Genomic DNA, 17,402 nt, shown 5'->3' on the forward strand with positions numbered 1-17,402 from the left:
GTCCCAGGCTCGTGACCTGATGCCCTATCCCCTTCATCTCCCCAAGATTTGCTGAACCAACGCTTATACTGGGTGGACTCCAAGCTGCACCAGCTGTCCAGCATCGACTTCAGCGGAGGCAACAGAAAGATGCTGATTTCCTCCCCTGACTTCCTGAGCCACCCTTTTGGGATAGCTGTGTTTGAGGTGAGCCCTGCGAGGGGAGGCATGGCCCCATCAGGAAGCCAAAGCCCAAAAAAGGTTTGTTCAGATGGGATGGCTCCTAGAGCTGTCCAAATGGAAACAAAGGGACAGGGAGGCCAACTGACATGTCTGTGCACGGGGTGAGCTGCCGCCACGCAAAGGCTTTGCAGCCCGTTGTCCACCTGGCAGCTCTCCTGTGCTCCCTTCCCAAGACCACTCTCTCAGAGCACTGCTCAGAGGTAAGTTGCTAGACCATGTATGTCTTCTCTTGGAACTCTCAGCACCCAGCACTGTGCCCACATATACAGAAGGTACCCAATAAAGGGAGGGAGGGAGGGAGGGAAGAAGGAATCTTTATTTCCTTACAATCATTCATTGTTGGAAGTGGCCTGAGAGATACTGTGCAACTCAGCACACTTTTACTGACCTTTTCTGGATCTTGGGGTCATAGAGGTGAATCAAACATCGTCCCCATCCAAGCTCCCAGGAGGGTGAGAGTTGAGACCCTCCTGTGTTCTGACCCTAACAACCTTTCTCCTCTGGGAACAAGGAAGCGAAAACCAACCAAGGTCTCACACACCTACCTCTTCCCAAAAACTAACTCTGCCACTGGGGCGGGGGAGGCAAAGGGACAGTGGTCTGTGGTGGGCATTGGCAATATTTGCTTGGAGCGACGTCACCCAGCAATGCTCTGAATTTATGGGCAAAGCCCCACCTGCAAATTCAGCCCCTGCTTCAAATGACAGGTGTGTTCGGACACATGTATGTACTTGTGCATATTTGTGGCACGTATGTGTAAAATATATGTATGTGCATATGTGTACATGAATGAATTTAAAAGCATGCATTCTTTGCCCTGGCCAGTGTGGCTCAGTTGTTCGGAGTGTCATCCTGTGCACTGTAAGTCGCAGGTTTGATTGCTGGTCAGGGCACATACCTAGGTTGCAGGTTCAGTCCCCAGTCAGGGCAGGTACAGGAGGCAACCAACCGATGTATCTCCCTCACATCAATGTCTCTCTCTCTCCCTAGCCCTCTCCCCATTTCTTCCTCTCTAAAATCAATTTAACAAAAGGAAAGCATGCATTCCTGTATATGCCGGTGCTTGTGTGTGTAAATATGTATACCAGTACTTAGACAAGTGCTTCTTTAGGTACAAGTGTGTCTTTATGTGTGTGGATGAGCATGCGGGTATGTGCCCAGACCTGTGCATGAGGCGCGTGTTGAGCCTGTCACTGTGGACATGTCCGCAGATACACAGCCAGGCTTGCATGGACTAACCACTGCATGCACATGCGTTACACCCAGAGGCTGTAGGAGGCCCAGCAAGGAACAGTCCTCAGCAGCCCACATATTCCCTCCAATCATGGTCCTGGGCCCCAGAAATGGTAACAACTAATAGAGACCCAACTTGGGTTTCTGCTGGGCCCCAGGAAGCAAGGCCTAGCTAAGCATTAATGAGCAGCCTCCAGGCCAAAGCACAAAATCACCGAATAACCCTCTGAGACAGAAGGGAGCCAGAGCACATGCCACAGGTCAGAGGCTGAGTCCCACTGTGAATCTGTGGACAGGAGAGCTCAGTGGAGATGGCAGGGCAGCTCTTATGACTATGGTTTGGGGCTGAACCCTCAGATTGAGGTCATGGGTTTAGGCTCTAGGCCTCCCATCCTTTGTATCTGTATCCCACAGGACAAGGTGTTCTGGACAGACTTGGAGAATGAGGCCATTTTCAGCGCAAATCGGCTCAATGGCCTGGAAATCGCCATCCTAGCAGAGAACCTCAATAACCCACATGACATTGTCATCTTCCATGAGCTGAAGCAGCCAAGAGGTGAGCCTTCCCTGGCCCCAGGTCCCCTGCCCATGTCCTCTCCAGGCTGGTTCACGTTCACGCAGCGTCGTGTCTTGACGCCCCAGGAATAATGGCAGCAATCCCTCTCATCTGTAGAGGGCTTTGCTGTCACATATTTTATTTCATTTTGCCTCAAGCAAGCTCTTGGTGAAATAAGCCTGGGTATAAAGAAATAAATGTATAAATTGCCTCTTTTTGCTAATCCTACAGAGTGCGGGTATTACTGTTCTCATTTAACAATTGAGGAAACTGGTTCAGAGGTAAAATATTGTTAGCAGGTAGCAGAACTAAAATCTAAAATCGGATTCCAGGGCTCTTTCTGCTGTGAGGAACACATTGCTTCTCATTTATTATTTGTACCCATTAGACAGAAGTATAAACGAATGTATCCTAGGGCCAGATAGTAATTCAGTGTGTTGGCTGGGAATAGAAGCCAGGAATCCTACCACCTGGTTTTCCCCTCTTCTTTCACTGGGATATACTGAGTCTAACTAACAGAGTTGGCTGCCAGGATGAAGGTGAGAAAGCACAGGGAGGAAAGGAGATAAGCTTGGTGCCTGATTCTAGATCTGGAGATTATATAAGAAAGAGAAATGGCATGTGGCATAGGGGGGATAACATGGACTTTAGAGTCCAACAGACCTCAATTTAAATTCTTTCTCCAAAGTTCTTAGAGTACAGCTTTGACAAGTTTATTCTTTTTGTGGGCCTGGGTGTCTTTTCTCTATCAATCTGTGGCATAATACCCACCTCCAAGAGCTGCTGTCAGGAGTAAATGAAAGTGTGGGGACAAAACACCAGGTACGGTGCTGGAAGGTGCCTCCCTCTCCCTCCCTCCCACTAGCTGGAGATGCCTGCGAGCTGAGCGCCCAGCCCAATGGAGGCTGTGAGTACCTGTGCCTTCCTGCTCCTCAGATCTCCAGCCACTCTCCCAAGTACACGTGTGCCTGTCCCGACACAATGTGGCTGGGCCCAGACATGAAGAGGTGTTACCGAGGTAAGCGGACCTATCAGGAGGGGTGGCCCTGGCCATGCCCGACCCCATCCTGCAGAAAATCCTCCCTTGGCTTCCGGGACACTTGTATGCTCCTGGTTTCTCTGCATTTGCTCTAGCTACCTGCCTTTGCAGTCTCCTCTTTTTTACCTTCCTTGAATGCTGGTGTCCCCCAGGGTCCTTACAAGGCTTTCCTCTTCTCACTCACCCCAAAAGTCACATATACAGACAACATTTTAAATTCACTTTCAGGGGCTTTCTGGAACCCCTTCAAGACTTCAAATTAAGAACCTTTGATCAGCCTTGGCCAGGTAGTTCAGTTGGTTAGAGCATCATCCCAATATGCCAAGGCTGCGGGTTTGATCTCCAGTCAGGGCACATACAAGAGTCAACCAATGAATGCGTAATATGTACAAAAAATCAGTACATTTAAAAAACAAAACAATGTTGATCCTCATGGCTTTAGTCGCTGTTTATATGCAGGTGACTGTAAGCTTGCCTATTTCTTGCCAGAACTTAATACACTACATAGAAGCCCTTTTGTGACATGATTGGGACTAACAGGTAATACTTCAACCATATAAATTTATATTCTTTCCCCAATCTTGCTGCAGGGTCAAAGCCTTTTGTTTGAGCATAAGTCTGCTGCATCATTTATGATTTCCAGATTCAACTGTTTAAAGTGGAGAACTTAAACCTAATGGTATAACAGTATGCTTGTAAAAGCCTTCTAGATTTTTATGATTTCCCTCCTCCCAGACTTTTACAGTGGTCTTGCCCACACCTAATTCTACAGTCTTGTTTTAATAACTCACCTTTATCAAATCAGCACGCAGTTTAAACACAGACATAGTGCTTGGGATTCAGCTAAGGAAAAGCTCACAGCCCGTTCAGGAGGATTAGGGAAGGCTTCACAGAAATGGCATTTGAGCTGAGCCATGAGGATAAGTTCATAAGTTCATAAGTTCATAGACAATCATTTAGGCACTCAATCAACAAAATTCTCTGTCCAAGTGACCTCCGTGGTATTTCCCCTCCAGCACCTCAATCTACCTCAATGACGACGTTAGCCTTGACCACGATGAGGACAGTAGCTGACTCCACAGGAGCCCCTGGGACCACCATCCACAGCCCCACCTACCAGAACCACAGCACAGAGACACCACGCCTGGCAGCTGCAGTCCCAAGCTCCATTAATGCCCCCAGGGCTTCCAGCATCAGCCCGGCTACCCCAAGCCCTGCAACCAGCAACCACTCCCAGCACTGTAAGGAAATGAGTTCTGCCATCTTTCATGATATGGGAAGCCATGGTGTGGGAATATGTGGGAAGGAGAGACGATACCAGAGCTGAATGTTGGATATCTGAGGAAGAAGCCAAGGGAGGTAGAGTACCCACCTGCGATTTAGGAGTCTTAGGTGCCCCTAACTTACAGAGGGTCTTGAAGGAAGCTATTTCCTGTCTCTGAGCCTCAGTTTCCTCTCCTACAAAGTGGAATAGTAATAACCCTTTTCCTCCCTGCTTCACAAGATCGCCAGGAGAGGCAAAGGAGACAGTGTAAATGGAAGTGCTCACACACACCACCTCTGCTCTCTGGGCATGTGTCTGTGTCACATGTCACTGACATGTACATATAAGGGAGTGTCCCTTGGATTTGGAAACTTCAAAAGCTCTGGTCTCAGTTCTCAGCACCCTCGGTAGGTTCCTCAGATACTAATATCCACGACCAGTCTGCTCATGCCTCTTCCCAAACCCTGGGATGAAAGTAATTAGGTTCACCACTTACGAAATCATCAGGAGCAGTAATTATCACTGCTAGAAAAGTTCTCTCATTAACCAGCAAATACCTCTTTAATTGAGTTACCTGCCAAGGGGAGTTTATTTACAAGGATAAACTTTCCCATACCTGCATGGCCCAGAAACCCAGCAGCTCGGCAGCACCTTTCTAACTGGGTCTGCCCTCCCAGCAGTCACTGGGTTTTCAGAGTTGAGCACCTACCTGGAAGTTTGAGAGGCAGGTGGGACACGTGTGCCTTCCAGTTCCGCGTATCCGGGACAGAGCCTCTGGGCAGGGGTGCCCCGGCTGCATCGTGCTCTGGGCTGTAACACTGCGGTCGGCGTTTGCTCGGCCCCGAGGGGGAGGGCAGCCGTGCCACGGTGGCTTTGTAAGCAGCGCCGCTCTTTTCTCCCCTGAGTAACTAGGCGCCCTTAGAGTTACTAGGAGAAACACACACTGAGAGGTTGGCCTCTGGGCCACTGCTGGGGCAGTCCTCTCCTCTCTTGGGGCAAAAGCAGATGACAACTTCTCTTCATGCTCAGAACTGTCGTGAGGATCCGGGGGGATGCCTTCTGAACTACCAAGTGCTGTACAGATATCACAATGAAGATGGTTGTAAGAGTGAAAAAGATGACAACATATGTTTTAAAAATGACAGTTCACCTTCCAAGCACTTTTCAGTTTAGAATGTGCTTCATATACCCTATTTTATTTAGACTTTACAACAACTACCCCACTCCCTACCCTCTTTGAACAGGGCAAGGCTGTGCCAGGCACTGTGCTAAGTAAGCATTTTACATAAATCATCTCATTTAATCTTTACAATCTCCCTAGGAGGTAGGTAATATCATTATCCCCATTTTAAAGATAAAGAAGTATATTTATACTATATAACTTGCCCATGATCACTCAAATAGTGAGTAGTAGAGCTGGACTTGAACCTAAGAAGTCCAACCCAGGAGCCTGTGCTCTTGATTCCACTACATGATATTGTGTCCCATTTTAATTACTTCTTAAAAATAAACTGATAATGCAGATGGACAGACAGACCACCAGAAACAAGAGACATCATCCTGCAAATGTTTGTATTTTGCAGATGGGAATGAAGGTGGCAAGATGGGCTCAACAGTCACAGCTGCTGCCATTGGGATCCTTGTGCCCATGGGTGAGTGTGGTCCCATGTCACTGGGGAGAAGAGAGAGACCCTGCCCCGGGTCTGGGGAAAGCACTAGAAGGATAGAGCACTTAGCATGCTGACCTATCCCGCTGACCTGTCTCTGCCCTGGCAGCCTTCTTGCCCACCTCCCAGTCCTGATTTAATTTGGTTTCTTAGCTTGGCACTGAGAAGCCCTTTAGGACCTGGCCCCAGGCAACCATCCGGATGCACCCCCATAACCCATTCATTCACCCTTGCATCCAGCCACAGGAAGCTGAACTGTAGGCTCCATGGGACAGGGTAGCGTCTCGTGCTCGCGCTCTCCCCAGCTCCTGGCACTGTCTGGCACATGGTAGGAAATACAATATTTATTGACTTCGTGAGTAGAGCTACTTGCAGTTGCTTCAGTCATGCCATCCTGCTTGCTTTCTGTTTGGTTTTCAATAAACATTTATCAAGCAGCTACAATGTACCAGACTCTGATTAGGGGAAGGAAAGTGGTTAAAAGTGGGTAAGACGTGGCTCCTCTCCTCCAAGGTTATAGGCTTGTCATAACTCAGATCATTTGATTGTGACATGGTATGCCGTAAAATTAAGCCATATGTAGTTTAGTGGAAGTGCCAAGGAGGCATTTAACTTAGAACTGGGAGAGAAGGGAGGCAGGCAGGGAAGGTTTCCTAGTGGAAGTTATATTTGAGCTGAGTCAACCAAGTGAAGAAGGATCAAGGAGTAACAAGCAGTGAAGACAGCATGAGCAAAGCCAGGAATGGGAAATGGCACGGGGGAAAGGGGTGGAACTAGAGGAGCTCAGTATGGCCAGAATATGTAACATTTGGTTAAATCTCACCAAGAAGCCCAGGGGCTGATCCAGTCTCTCCCACCTCGCTGTTCAAATGGTATCCTGAATATCCTGTCTCTCATACCTGTGTCACCTCTTGTCAGGATCTTTGGATTGTGATTGTCAGTTCATAGTTTTATCTCTCTTACTTACCCAAGAGTAGTACCTCAAGGACAAGGGCTTTGCCCACTTATCCTGGGAATCCCCAATATGGTGGTGACTTAGTGAGTGAATGTTTTTTAAAAAATTCTACACTGAGCCAGGGACTGTGTCAAGTGCCAAGGATCCAGGGAAGAAAAAGAGACTTGAAGAGGTTTCAGTCCTTGCCCTTGTTGGAGTGGCTCAGTTGGTTGGATGTCATCTCATGCACCAAAAGGTGGAGGGTATGATTTCCGGTTGGGGCACATACCCAGGTTGTGGGTTTGATCCCCAGAGGAGAATACAGGAGGCAACTGGTCGATGTCTTTCTCTCACATTAATGTTTCTCTCCCTCTTTTTCCCTCTCCCTTCCTCTCTCTCTCTAAAATCAATAAAAACACATTTTAAAAAAAGAGCTTTCCGTCCTTAATCAGACTTAGTCATAAAAAAGTGATTACAGCCCTGGCCAGTGTGACTTGGTTGGAGTATTGCCCTATACACCAAAAGGTGGCGGGTTCAATTCCTGGTCAGGGCACATAACCAAGTTGGGGATTCGATCCCCAGTCAGAAGTGCAGAAGGCAACCGAAACCCATGTTTCTCTTTCATGTCGATGTTTCTCTAAAATTGATTTTTTTATTTTATTTATGTATTTATTTATTTATTTATTTTTATCCTCACCCGAGGACATTTTTCCATTTTTTGTTCAGATAGAGTGGGAGGGAGAGAGAGGAAGAGAGAGACAGAGAGAGAGAGAAACATCGACGTGAAAGGGACACATCGAGTGGCTGCCACCCGCACGACCCAACCAGGGCCGGGGACAAACTGCAACCGAGGTACGTGCCCTTAGCGGGAACCGAACCCGGGTCTCTGGACCACAGGTCGACGCTCTAACCGTTGAGCCAAACCGGCCAGGGCTAAAATTGATTTTTTAAAAAGTTAAAAAAATTTTAAGTGATTATTAAATCACTTAAAGAGGTATTAATGCATATTATGTGCTGTAATAGGGGTGTCATGCCCTGTGGAGGAGAGGGAATGGCACTTCTGGAGAAGATGGCATTGAATTGGCCTTGAAAGGGGTTCAACAGTAAAGATGACAGTGAGGCTGTTCCAGACTTATATTGAGTGGAGTGAGTGGGAAATGCTCTGAGTGTTGTTCAGTGAAAGAGAAATCAACCCCTTTCCTGGCATCCTCTGCTCTGCAGAAGGGCATGTGTGTGCTGTTTCCTTGACAACAATCCACTCTGATATAATCAATATTTTAAATTTCTGCTAATCGGAGGGGTGAAAGATGAGTATTCTTTCCCTGATATTTTTCTGTCTCATAAGCTTATTGGCCATTTATATTTCATCCTTAATGAATTGCCTATTCACAGTCTTTTTTTATTTTTCTATTTTTTAATTTATTCTTATTTATAGAAATGTTTATACATAATGAATATTAAATGCCACTTGAAATGTGTTCATGGTAACTTTTGCCATGTGTAAATTAAAAAATGTTTAAATATCAGATAGTTCATCTTTTGTGTTGATTTCTGGGTCTTAGGAAGGTTTGCCTCACTCTAAATTATTAAAATAGCTCCCTATGTATTTTTCTGTTACATTAAACCTTTTTTTTTGTATTTAGATATTAATACATTTGGAATTTATTTTAGAGTATCATGTGAGGTAGAAATGTAACTTTTTTTACATGCCTGTCTAGTTTTCCCAAGACCATTACTGAATAGTTCCTTTCCTTCTGACTTTATGATAAACTACTTGCCTGTGCATACTTGCCTGCTTCTAGGCTGTTTATTCTCCTCCCAGTCATCTGTCTGTTCCTATATACTAGAAGTACATCTTTGTGATATGTTTTAATATCTAATAGGACATTATTATTCTTGCAACATTTCCGTAGCTATTTCTATTTAATTTCTCTTCTGGATGAACGTTCGAATCATCTTGTTCATCTATATAAAAAATCATGATGGAATCTTATTCTTTGGATATATAAATTGATGTGGAGAGAATGTACATTTTTACAATATTGAAGCTTCCCATCAAGAAACATAACATACCTCTCTATTTATTTGAGCCTTCTATTATGTCCTTCAGTAGAATTTTGTAGATCATATAGGACTTGCACATATCTTGTTAGGTTATCCCAGGTATTTTGTAGGTTTTGCTGGGCTATTATGAATGTGTTCTTATTCCATTCCATTTTCTAATTAGTTGTTGCTGCTTAATATGAAAGCTATTGATTTTTTATGTGGATTCTTGATTAACTAAAATTTTTCTAAAAGTTTTTCATCTGCTTCTCTAAGATTTTTTCAAAACACACATTATCTGTTAAGAATAACATTTTGGGCCCTGACCGGTTTGGCTCAGCGGTTAGAGCGCCCGCCTGCGGTCCGGAGAGGCCCAGGATCAGTTCCCGCTAAGGGCATGTACCTCAGTTGCAGTTTGTCCCCGGTCCTGGTTGGTCGTGCGGGTGGCAGCCACTCGATGTGTCCCTTTCACATCGATGTTTCCCTCTCTCTCTCTTCCTCTCTCTCCCTCCCACTCTGTCTGTACAAAAAATGGAAAAATGTCCTCGGATGAGGATTAAAAAAAAAAAAGAATAACATTTTGGTTTTTCCCTTTCCCATATATGTACTCTTCAATTCTTTATCTGGTCTTACTGCATAGCTAGCTCTCTGGGACAATAAATAGTAACAATGATAAGAGGCATCCCTGCCCTGGCCAGTTTGGCTCAGCGGTTAGAGCATCAGCCTGCGGTCCAGAGAGACCCGGGTTCGGTTCCCGCTAAGGGCACATACTTTGGTTGCAGTTTGTCCCCGGCCCTGGTTGGTCGTGCGGGTGGCAGCCACTCGATGTGTCCCTTTCACGTCGATGTTTCTCTCTCTCTCTCTCCCACTCTATCTGAACAAAAAAATGGAAAAATGTCCTCAGGTGAGGGAAAAAAAAAAAAAGAGGCATCCTTGCCTTGTTCCTATCTTTAATGGATACCAATTATTATAATCTCACCAAAGTAGAAACCCCCTCTGTTACATCCTGGATAGGTACTATCCAGCCTGCACGTGAATGCTCAGAGTGTTGATTACTATCTCATGAAGATGCTTGCCCCATTTTTGCTCAGCTGTTTGAGAACTTCCTCCTTTACGCATTAATTTATGCACTTATTCTAACTCAGAGCTGGTGTTTCCCTGCTCTCTCTTCTTCTAGAGATGCTCCTCTTCTTGCAGAGTCCCTTCAATTTGGGGAGAAAATCATTTTCTTAGAGAAATCCAGGGAAGCAGCAGCATTAGGGCAAATGTGTGGTGAAGAAATTCACTCATTTACTCAGCACATGTTACTGAGCACCTACTCAGTGCAAGGCACTGGGCATAGAGAGAGAAAGAAGACACAGTCCCTGCCCTCAAAGAGCTCAATCTGGTTGGGGGTCACATGTAAAGTACGATACCATGGTCTGGGAACACATGTGAGGGAACAACTGACTATACCTTAAGAAGTTGAGCAAGACTTCACATTTGAGCTGGATTTGAAGGATGAGCAGTTAATGAAAGCGGAGATGGGAAAAGGGCTTCTGAGCAGTGGAAAAAGAACATACAGTAATAGAGCCTAAGGAACAAGGGCAGTAAGATTGAAGAGGTGGTAAGAGGTGCACTGACGTCTGAGCAACGGGCTGGAGCCTGCTGGAGGTCTAGCGCAACTGTCTCTTCCTCCAGGGGTAATAGCCCTGCTGTGCATGAGCGGCTACCTGATCTGGAGAAACTGGAAGCGGAAGAACACCAAAAGCATGAATTTTGACAACCCAGTGTACAGGAAAACAACAGAAGAAGAGGATGAAGATGAGCTCCACATAGGGAGGACTGCTCAGATTGGCCATGTCTATCCTGCAGTAAGTATCCTTGCTGAAGAATGAATTCCTTCCTCCCTTTCTTTCTTCCTCCCTTCTTCCCTTCCTTCAAACATTTATCAAGAGCCTACCATGTGCCAGGCACTGTTCTACGCCCTGGGGACACAGAAATGTTGGAGTAGGTAGTTGGGGTAGAAGGGTATCAGGGCCTTCTTATTCCTAGAGGCTCTTCCTGGAAGTAAAGACACCAAATGTCTTTTTCTCTGCTGAGTAAGTTTTTAGAACCTTGACCTGGAAGGGTAACTGGGGCCATTCAATTCAAATGTATTCATTTCAACAAACGCTGTATGCTGGTTATGAACCAAGCACCACATTAGATATTAAGTGTTCAAAAGGAAGGAAGGATGTACTTGCTCCCAAGGAGCTGGTGGGAGTAAGAGATCCTCACTTACTATTATTGTACAGCTGTGTGCCAAGTGCCATGGTGGAAGATCAAGAGTCCTCTCTTCTGGGAAACTTTCTCTGGCTTTCTTTGTTCTCCCACAGCCTCTCTCCATCACAGCACCTGTCACACTCTGGTCAACTTGTCTTTTTAGTCGTTGGTCTTCCCACTAGACCGTGAGCTCCTTGAGGGCAGGACTATCTGATTCATCTGTGTCCCTGATGCCTAGCACAGCATAGGTGGCTCCCAGTTAATATTTGTTGAACAAATCAACAAGGGGGCTATTACTTCTGTTTGGGAAATCTGGCAGGGAGTGCCTCACAGAGGAGGTGGCAGATAAACTGTATCCTTGAAAGAGTAGTAGCAATTTTCCTGGTAGAGAAGGAGGCAAATGGCACTCCAGAAAGAAGCATGTGCAAAAGCTGAGAGGCACAACAGGGCATGGCTTGTTGGGGGAGCAAGGACAACAAAGTGGTGGAAGCAGTGTCATGGTTGTATAGCAATCAGGGGGCTGAGTGTAACCTCATAGGTCATCCAGTCCATCCCCCGTCAGGCAATCAGCAGCTTTGATCGCCCACTGTGGGCAGAGCCCTGTGTTGGGGAGACCAGAGAACTGGAAGACTCAGCCCCTGCCCTCAAGGAGCTTTTTGTCTTGCCGGGAGAACCAAGGTCACAGCTGCACCAACTCCCGAAGAACCCTCTTTCCGAACTGCCTGTCGTCAAGTGCAAGGTAGGGCAGTGCCGCTCTGAGTCTGAGGGGCTGATGAGTGAGGGTGTGAACCCAGGCAGGTACAGCCAATCTAAGACTTTCTGGTTCTGGAAGGCTGCAACCTATAAGCTGGGGATTGGCACAAAGAGAAAAGATGGGTTAGTTGCAGACTGAGGAAATGGCATGTGGAAGAAATGATTGAGTATGAGCAGGACAGACTGAAGCAAATTGTTCGTGAAGGGGAGACAAGGGAAATGAGACTGAGCAAGTGAGGAGGGCTAACAGGTGGCTTTGAGGATTCTTAGCCTGGGCCAATCCAAGCAAATAGTTGCTTAACCAAATTGTAATGATCAGAGAGGGCACAGTGGAAGAAATGTTGAGCTTGGAGTAAAGAGATGACTCCCAGTTTCACTATTCCACAGCCCTGTGATTTTAGCCACTTCTCTGCTCACTTTTACTTGGAAAATGGGGATAATAACTCCCCTTCTACCTGCCTCCTAAGTTTATAAAGTTCAAGTGAGAGAGCACATGTAAGAGTGCTCTGTGCGTTATAAGCCCTCTGCAAATGGGAAGTGGCATTACTTCCAGAAGGAAACAACCATTCAGGAGGAGCTATTCCCGAGGAATCTGGAACTGAGGAATCACCTCCTGCTATTTGCAGAGAAATAGAGTAGGAGAGTGAGGAAATCAACCTTTAGTGAGAACCTACTATGTATCAGACACCACTCAGAGTTTCACATGCATTTTCTTGTTTAGTCTTTACAGTAACCTTATAAAGTTGATATTATTAGCCCCATTTTTCAGATGAGGAAATTGAGACTCAGAAATTGAATAATACCAAGGATCACAACTAGAAGTGGCAGAACCAGGATTCAAACTCCAGTCTGTATACACACAAAAACCCGTGCTATGTCATGGGGTAAATAGCCTTGAAGCTCTAGAGACCTGTATTCTCAACAACCTGTTCTCTCCCTGTCCCTTTCTCAGGTAGCACTTCTGGGACCTGCTTTCGGCCTAGAGATCTGTCTTGGTGAGAGTGGGAGGGAAACTAGACTAGAAAAAGATGCTCTCAAATATCTATGCTAGTGGAGCAAAGCCATGGCATTCATGCAAAACCACAAATAACCAAAGGTGACATGAAAGACAGTGGAGTTACCTTTTATTGTATGTAGAATGTCCAGAGATAGAAAATGCTTGTCTGGTTATATTTCATGCTGGTTAGGTTGATCTAGAATACTCTGGACCCCATGTGTGTTAAGTACTATATTAAGCACTCTATATACATTATCTCATTTGATTTCCCAACAACCCTAGAAAGTAGGTCTTATTATTATTCCCACTTGACAGATGATGAAACCAAGGCTCAGAAAGGTGAAGTGGTTAGCCCAAATTCACATAGCTATGAGAAGATATTGAAACACGAGTCTGTCCAAAGGACGGTATCCAAGAAGTGGATGAGTGGGAAACAGAATTACAACAGGACCAGTTGGGGAAAGCTAGATGTATAACTTGGAGAAGATAATACTCCGAAGGAAGGGAACTCAACCACAATGTAAATTTCAAGTGTTGTCTATGTTGAACCCTCTGAGTCTAAGGAAGAGAATTAGGAAACATCAGAAGATATAAAGAAACAAATTTCATGTCAATAAATGAGAGAATTTAAATCCATTGTCCAAAATAGAATAGACTGGCTCAGGGATTAGTGGGTTCACCATTCAGTGGTCAGCCATTTGTCACAGAGGGAAATCTAGCATCTAATAACTAGAAAGTAGTGGTAAAGGAAAGAGGTATTGAACTTCATTGACCTGAACTGCCTTCCAATTCTGTATAATCATTTGGGAGGGGTGCAGCAGATTACCTTCCTAGCTGTGACTAACATGCTAGAGACAACTAGCTAGTGACCTGGGATTAAACATATGTCAAAACTAACCCAAAACATATGCAAACCTAAAATCCTTCAAGAAAGGATTGAGAAAGTTTAGATCTCTGCAGCCCTCCTTTACAAAGAGGCAGAACAGAATGATGGGAAAAGCTAAAGCTCTGGATTCGCACAGATCTGGGTTCAAATTTTTGTTCATCCACTTGCTACGTGATCCAGGACACACATTTAAGCTCATTGAGTCTCAATTTTCTCATCTGTAAAATAAATATGACAAACCTGTCTCTTGGGGTAGTTTAAAGATTATATGAGTTAATGCCTGTAAAGTAATAGAATGCCTGGTATAAGTAACTCCTACAGGTCTAATGGTGATTTCTTTGCTCTGTCTCCCCAGCGAGTGGCATTAAGCCTTGAAGATGATGGACTGCCGTAAGGATGGGACCACTCCCTTCATGCCTCACGGAATTCAGTTCCATGCACTACACTCTCTGGATGGTGTATGCCTGGATGGAAGGATTTCTGTATGTGGGTCTGTGTGAGCGTGTGTGTATGTGTGTGTGTGTGTGTGTGTAATTTTTTAAAATTTATGTTGCGGAAAGGTAACCACAAAGTTATGATGAACTGCAAACATCCAAAGGATGTGAGAGTTTTTATATGTATAATGTTTTATACACTTTTTAACTGGTTGCACTACCCATGAGGAATTCATGGAATGGCTACTGCTGAGTGACTAACATGCTGTAAATAACCAAATGGGGCCGATGGTACAGTAGCTTACTCATCATTTAAAAACTATATTTACAGAGAGAGTATTTGATTTTGGAGGGGCTTTTTTAGGTTTGGAGTTTTGTGGGGTTTTTTTTGTAAATAAAATGATTATGCTTTGTGGCTATCCATCAACATAAAAAAAAAGAAGAAGAAGAAGAAGAAGAAGAAAAAAACACCTCAACTCCCTCCCCAACTTAGATTATTTATTAACAAACTTCAGAGATAAGATTAGTTCTATAAATAATTTAGAGACATGAGAGTATTTATTTTTGGTATGACTGGCCCACCGCACAGACTCTGTGTGCATTTTTGTTTGTCTGCATGTGTGTGCAAGAGAAAAATCTAGAGAGGAGGAGCACCTGTGGCTGTTATTCAAGTACATAAAGATAAATAGATTTTAAGACAGTCCACAAGAGGGTACATGGAGTTTTCAGAGAAGCCTTTGGAGATTTAGCTCAGAAAACAGATACCATGGTTTGTGCAAACATGTAGTGGAACAGGCAGAATCTTTCCACCTCTGGCTATTCCTGGGACCTGAATCAGTCAGGAGAAGCCCTTCCGCTCACCCATGGCTGCTGTGACCCTCACCTGAGCTTTTTCTAGTGTGGCTAAGGCCAGTGTACTGACTTTACACGGGACCAGAAGTCCTTGTGAGATCAGATGAGAACATGCCTGAACCTTGGCTACTCCTGGTTTTAAAGTTCAACATTTCAAGCAACTTCATTTTCCTTCAGGACACTTGGGTTGAATTCATTAAGGTTCCTCTGAAGCACCCTGAGGGTACCTTCCTGGTTATAGAGAGCTAAGTGGAGATGTTTCTAGAACAGCCCAAGTTTTACTCTGGGAACTGAGTTAGGCACAGAACCCTGAGATGTGCTATGGACGAGGCTACAGATGGTGGCATAGGCTTTGTTACATCTCCCTCTCTCCCTTCCTCTCACTCTCTACCATTTCCTTTAGGCGGGGAAGTGTAATACATAGGTTTGCTGCCATAATGTGTTCACATAGATGAAACTAATTTTGGGCTTAAGTCAGAAAAAGTGGCCAAACCTAAAGTTGTGTTTGAGGGGACAATGGTATACGCAATATTATAGTACACTGAATATATATGTTCACACAGAGATTTGGTTTACTGCTTTGTAAATAAAAGGAAAAGCTCTAGGTATATGTACAGATTTTTTCCCCACTGTGGATACTCTCTTTGCTTCTCCTGGCCCTTGGGGGAGGCGGGGAGAAGTGCTCTTTTCTCTGTGGGGCCTACCATTGAAGACAGAATCTGACAGTCCCAGAAGCAATCTGGTCCCCACTGGCTCTCATCCACGGTCTTTCCTTAACTCTGTTGTTCTACCACGTCACTCCCACTGGACAGCCAGGGACAAGATGTGACACAGAAGTGTTTGGCTTACTTACTTAGGAGCAGAGGACATGTATTTAACCTTATCATACCTGGAACTTCACACATTTAAGAAAATTCCTCTCTCCTGCTTCCTGGCTGCCCCCAACTCAATGAAGCTTAGATGTCTCACCAGCTTGATACCCTTTGAATTTCCAGGCAGACATTCTGGAGTTCTATCACCCTGTTCCTAGGACCTTTCTCTACGTCACTCATGGTCTCCTAAATTCTGAGAAAACAACTATTCTGGAGCCTGGGCACTGTGTTTTGCATAAACAATCAATTTCTTCATGATATGCATGTGTTGATAGTCCTGAAACATCCATTAAGAGGGAAAATGCAATTCGCCTAGAATGACCATTACCAAATAGAATTCTAAAAACAGCTGGCCAACTCCTCTGGAACTTAATCACTTACTACAATTCTTTCAAGAATAAAAAGTAAAATTATTTCTGACTGAAGAAAAATGATGAAAATGAAAAATCATTGAAATTTACACAAAACAAGCAACTTTTTCTGTAACCTGCCCCCAAAGAAATAGAGTGTCCTGGGCAAAATGATAACAGTGACTAATGCATAATATCTGAACCTTCAGTCAGCTCCTGGCCTTCACAGAAAAAAATAATGAATAGGGTCATGATGATTCAGTCTGAGGTCGCAAAATGATGATGAAACACAACTTTCTCAGAGACACCCACGTTTTCTGAATATGCTACAACTGCAGTTTGAAAGGCAGCTATGGGAACAATCTACAAAAAACAAAAGTGTGGAACACTCACGTGTTGGATAATAGTAAAATAGAGAACTCTGAGGAGTCAGGTCCATCCTCTAGTCCTGAAGGCTTTTAAGCCTCATTCTGAGATTTAGTTGCATTTCTGTTGCCTTTTGCCCCTGTGCCATCGTATATCAACAAGTCGAGAACAGGTTAGAGAGTCACTGGACCATAGAGCTGGAAGGGAGCTTAGAGATAATGCCAGGAGGGAAGAAAATTTATCAGACAATTTTTCTCTATTTAAAAGAAACTGGTCCTGGTCCTTTTCCTCCCTCTTCTTCTCCAGTTGACTACATTACACTACCCGAACGTTGTACTGATCTGCTACCTATCCTTCCAATGGAATTATGAAAGCACTGGTAGAAATGGCCTTCCAGAAACAGGGAAAACTAAAATTTCATTTACTTACTTTTTTTTTTTTTTTTTTTGCTCAGATAGAGTGGGAGGGAAAGAGAGAGAGAGAGAGAGAAACATCCACGTGAAAGGGACACATCAAGTGGCTGCCACCCACACGACCAACCAGGGCCAGGGACAAACTACAACCAAGGTACGCGCCCTTAGCAGGAACCGGACCCAGGTCTCTCTGGACCTCAGGCTGATGCTCTAACCGTTGAGCCAAACCAGCCAGGGTTCATTTACTTATTTTTGATAGCATGATTATAAAACAGAT

General features: G+C 44.7%; 1 protein-coding gene across 6 annotated transcripts in view; it reads left to right on the top strand.

Annotated features, from left to right (window-relative positions):
• LRP8 (LDL receptor related protein 8) overlaps positions 1-16,398 on the top strand; it is a 72,910-nt gene extending 56,512 nt beyond the window's left edge. For 2 of the 6 annotated variants that reach the window (XM_036256015.1, XM_036256020.1), the window contains 8 exons: positions 47-186; positions 1,870-2,011; positions 2,877-3,029; positions 4,067-4,291; positions 5,898-5,966; positions 10,639-10,811; positions 11,765-11,941; positions 14,194-14,357. In XM_036256015.1, the coding sequence (XP_036111908.1) occupies positions 47-186; positions 1,870-2,011; positions 2,877-3,029; positions 4,067-4,291; positions 5,898-5,966; positions 10,639-10,811; positions 11,765-11,941; positions 14,194-14,232 (1,118 nt within the window). In that variant the 3' untranslated portion in view covers positions 14,233-14,357. Of the gene's footprint in view, positions 1-46; positions 187-1,869; positions 2,012-2,876; positions 3,030-4,066; positions 4,292-5,897; positions 5,967-10,638; positions 10,812-11,764; positions 11,942-14,193 lie in introns of all 6 variants that reach the window. The other 4 variants (XM_036256017.1, XM_036256021.1, XM_036256016.1 and 1 more) reach the window with 3 other exon arrangements.
• The last annotated feature ends 1,004 nt before the right edge of the window (positions 16,399-17,402 follow it).

The sequence above is a fragment of the Molossus molossus genome, unplaced genomic scaffold, assembly GCF_014108415.1.
Source record: "Molossus molossus isolate mMolMol1 unplaced genomic scaffold, mMolMol1.p scaffold_m16_p_12, whole genome shotgun sequence".
Classification (NCBI taxonomy): domain Eukaryota; kingdom Metazoa; phylum Chordata; class Mammalia; order Chiroptera; family Molossidae; genus Molossus; species Molossus molossus.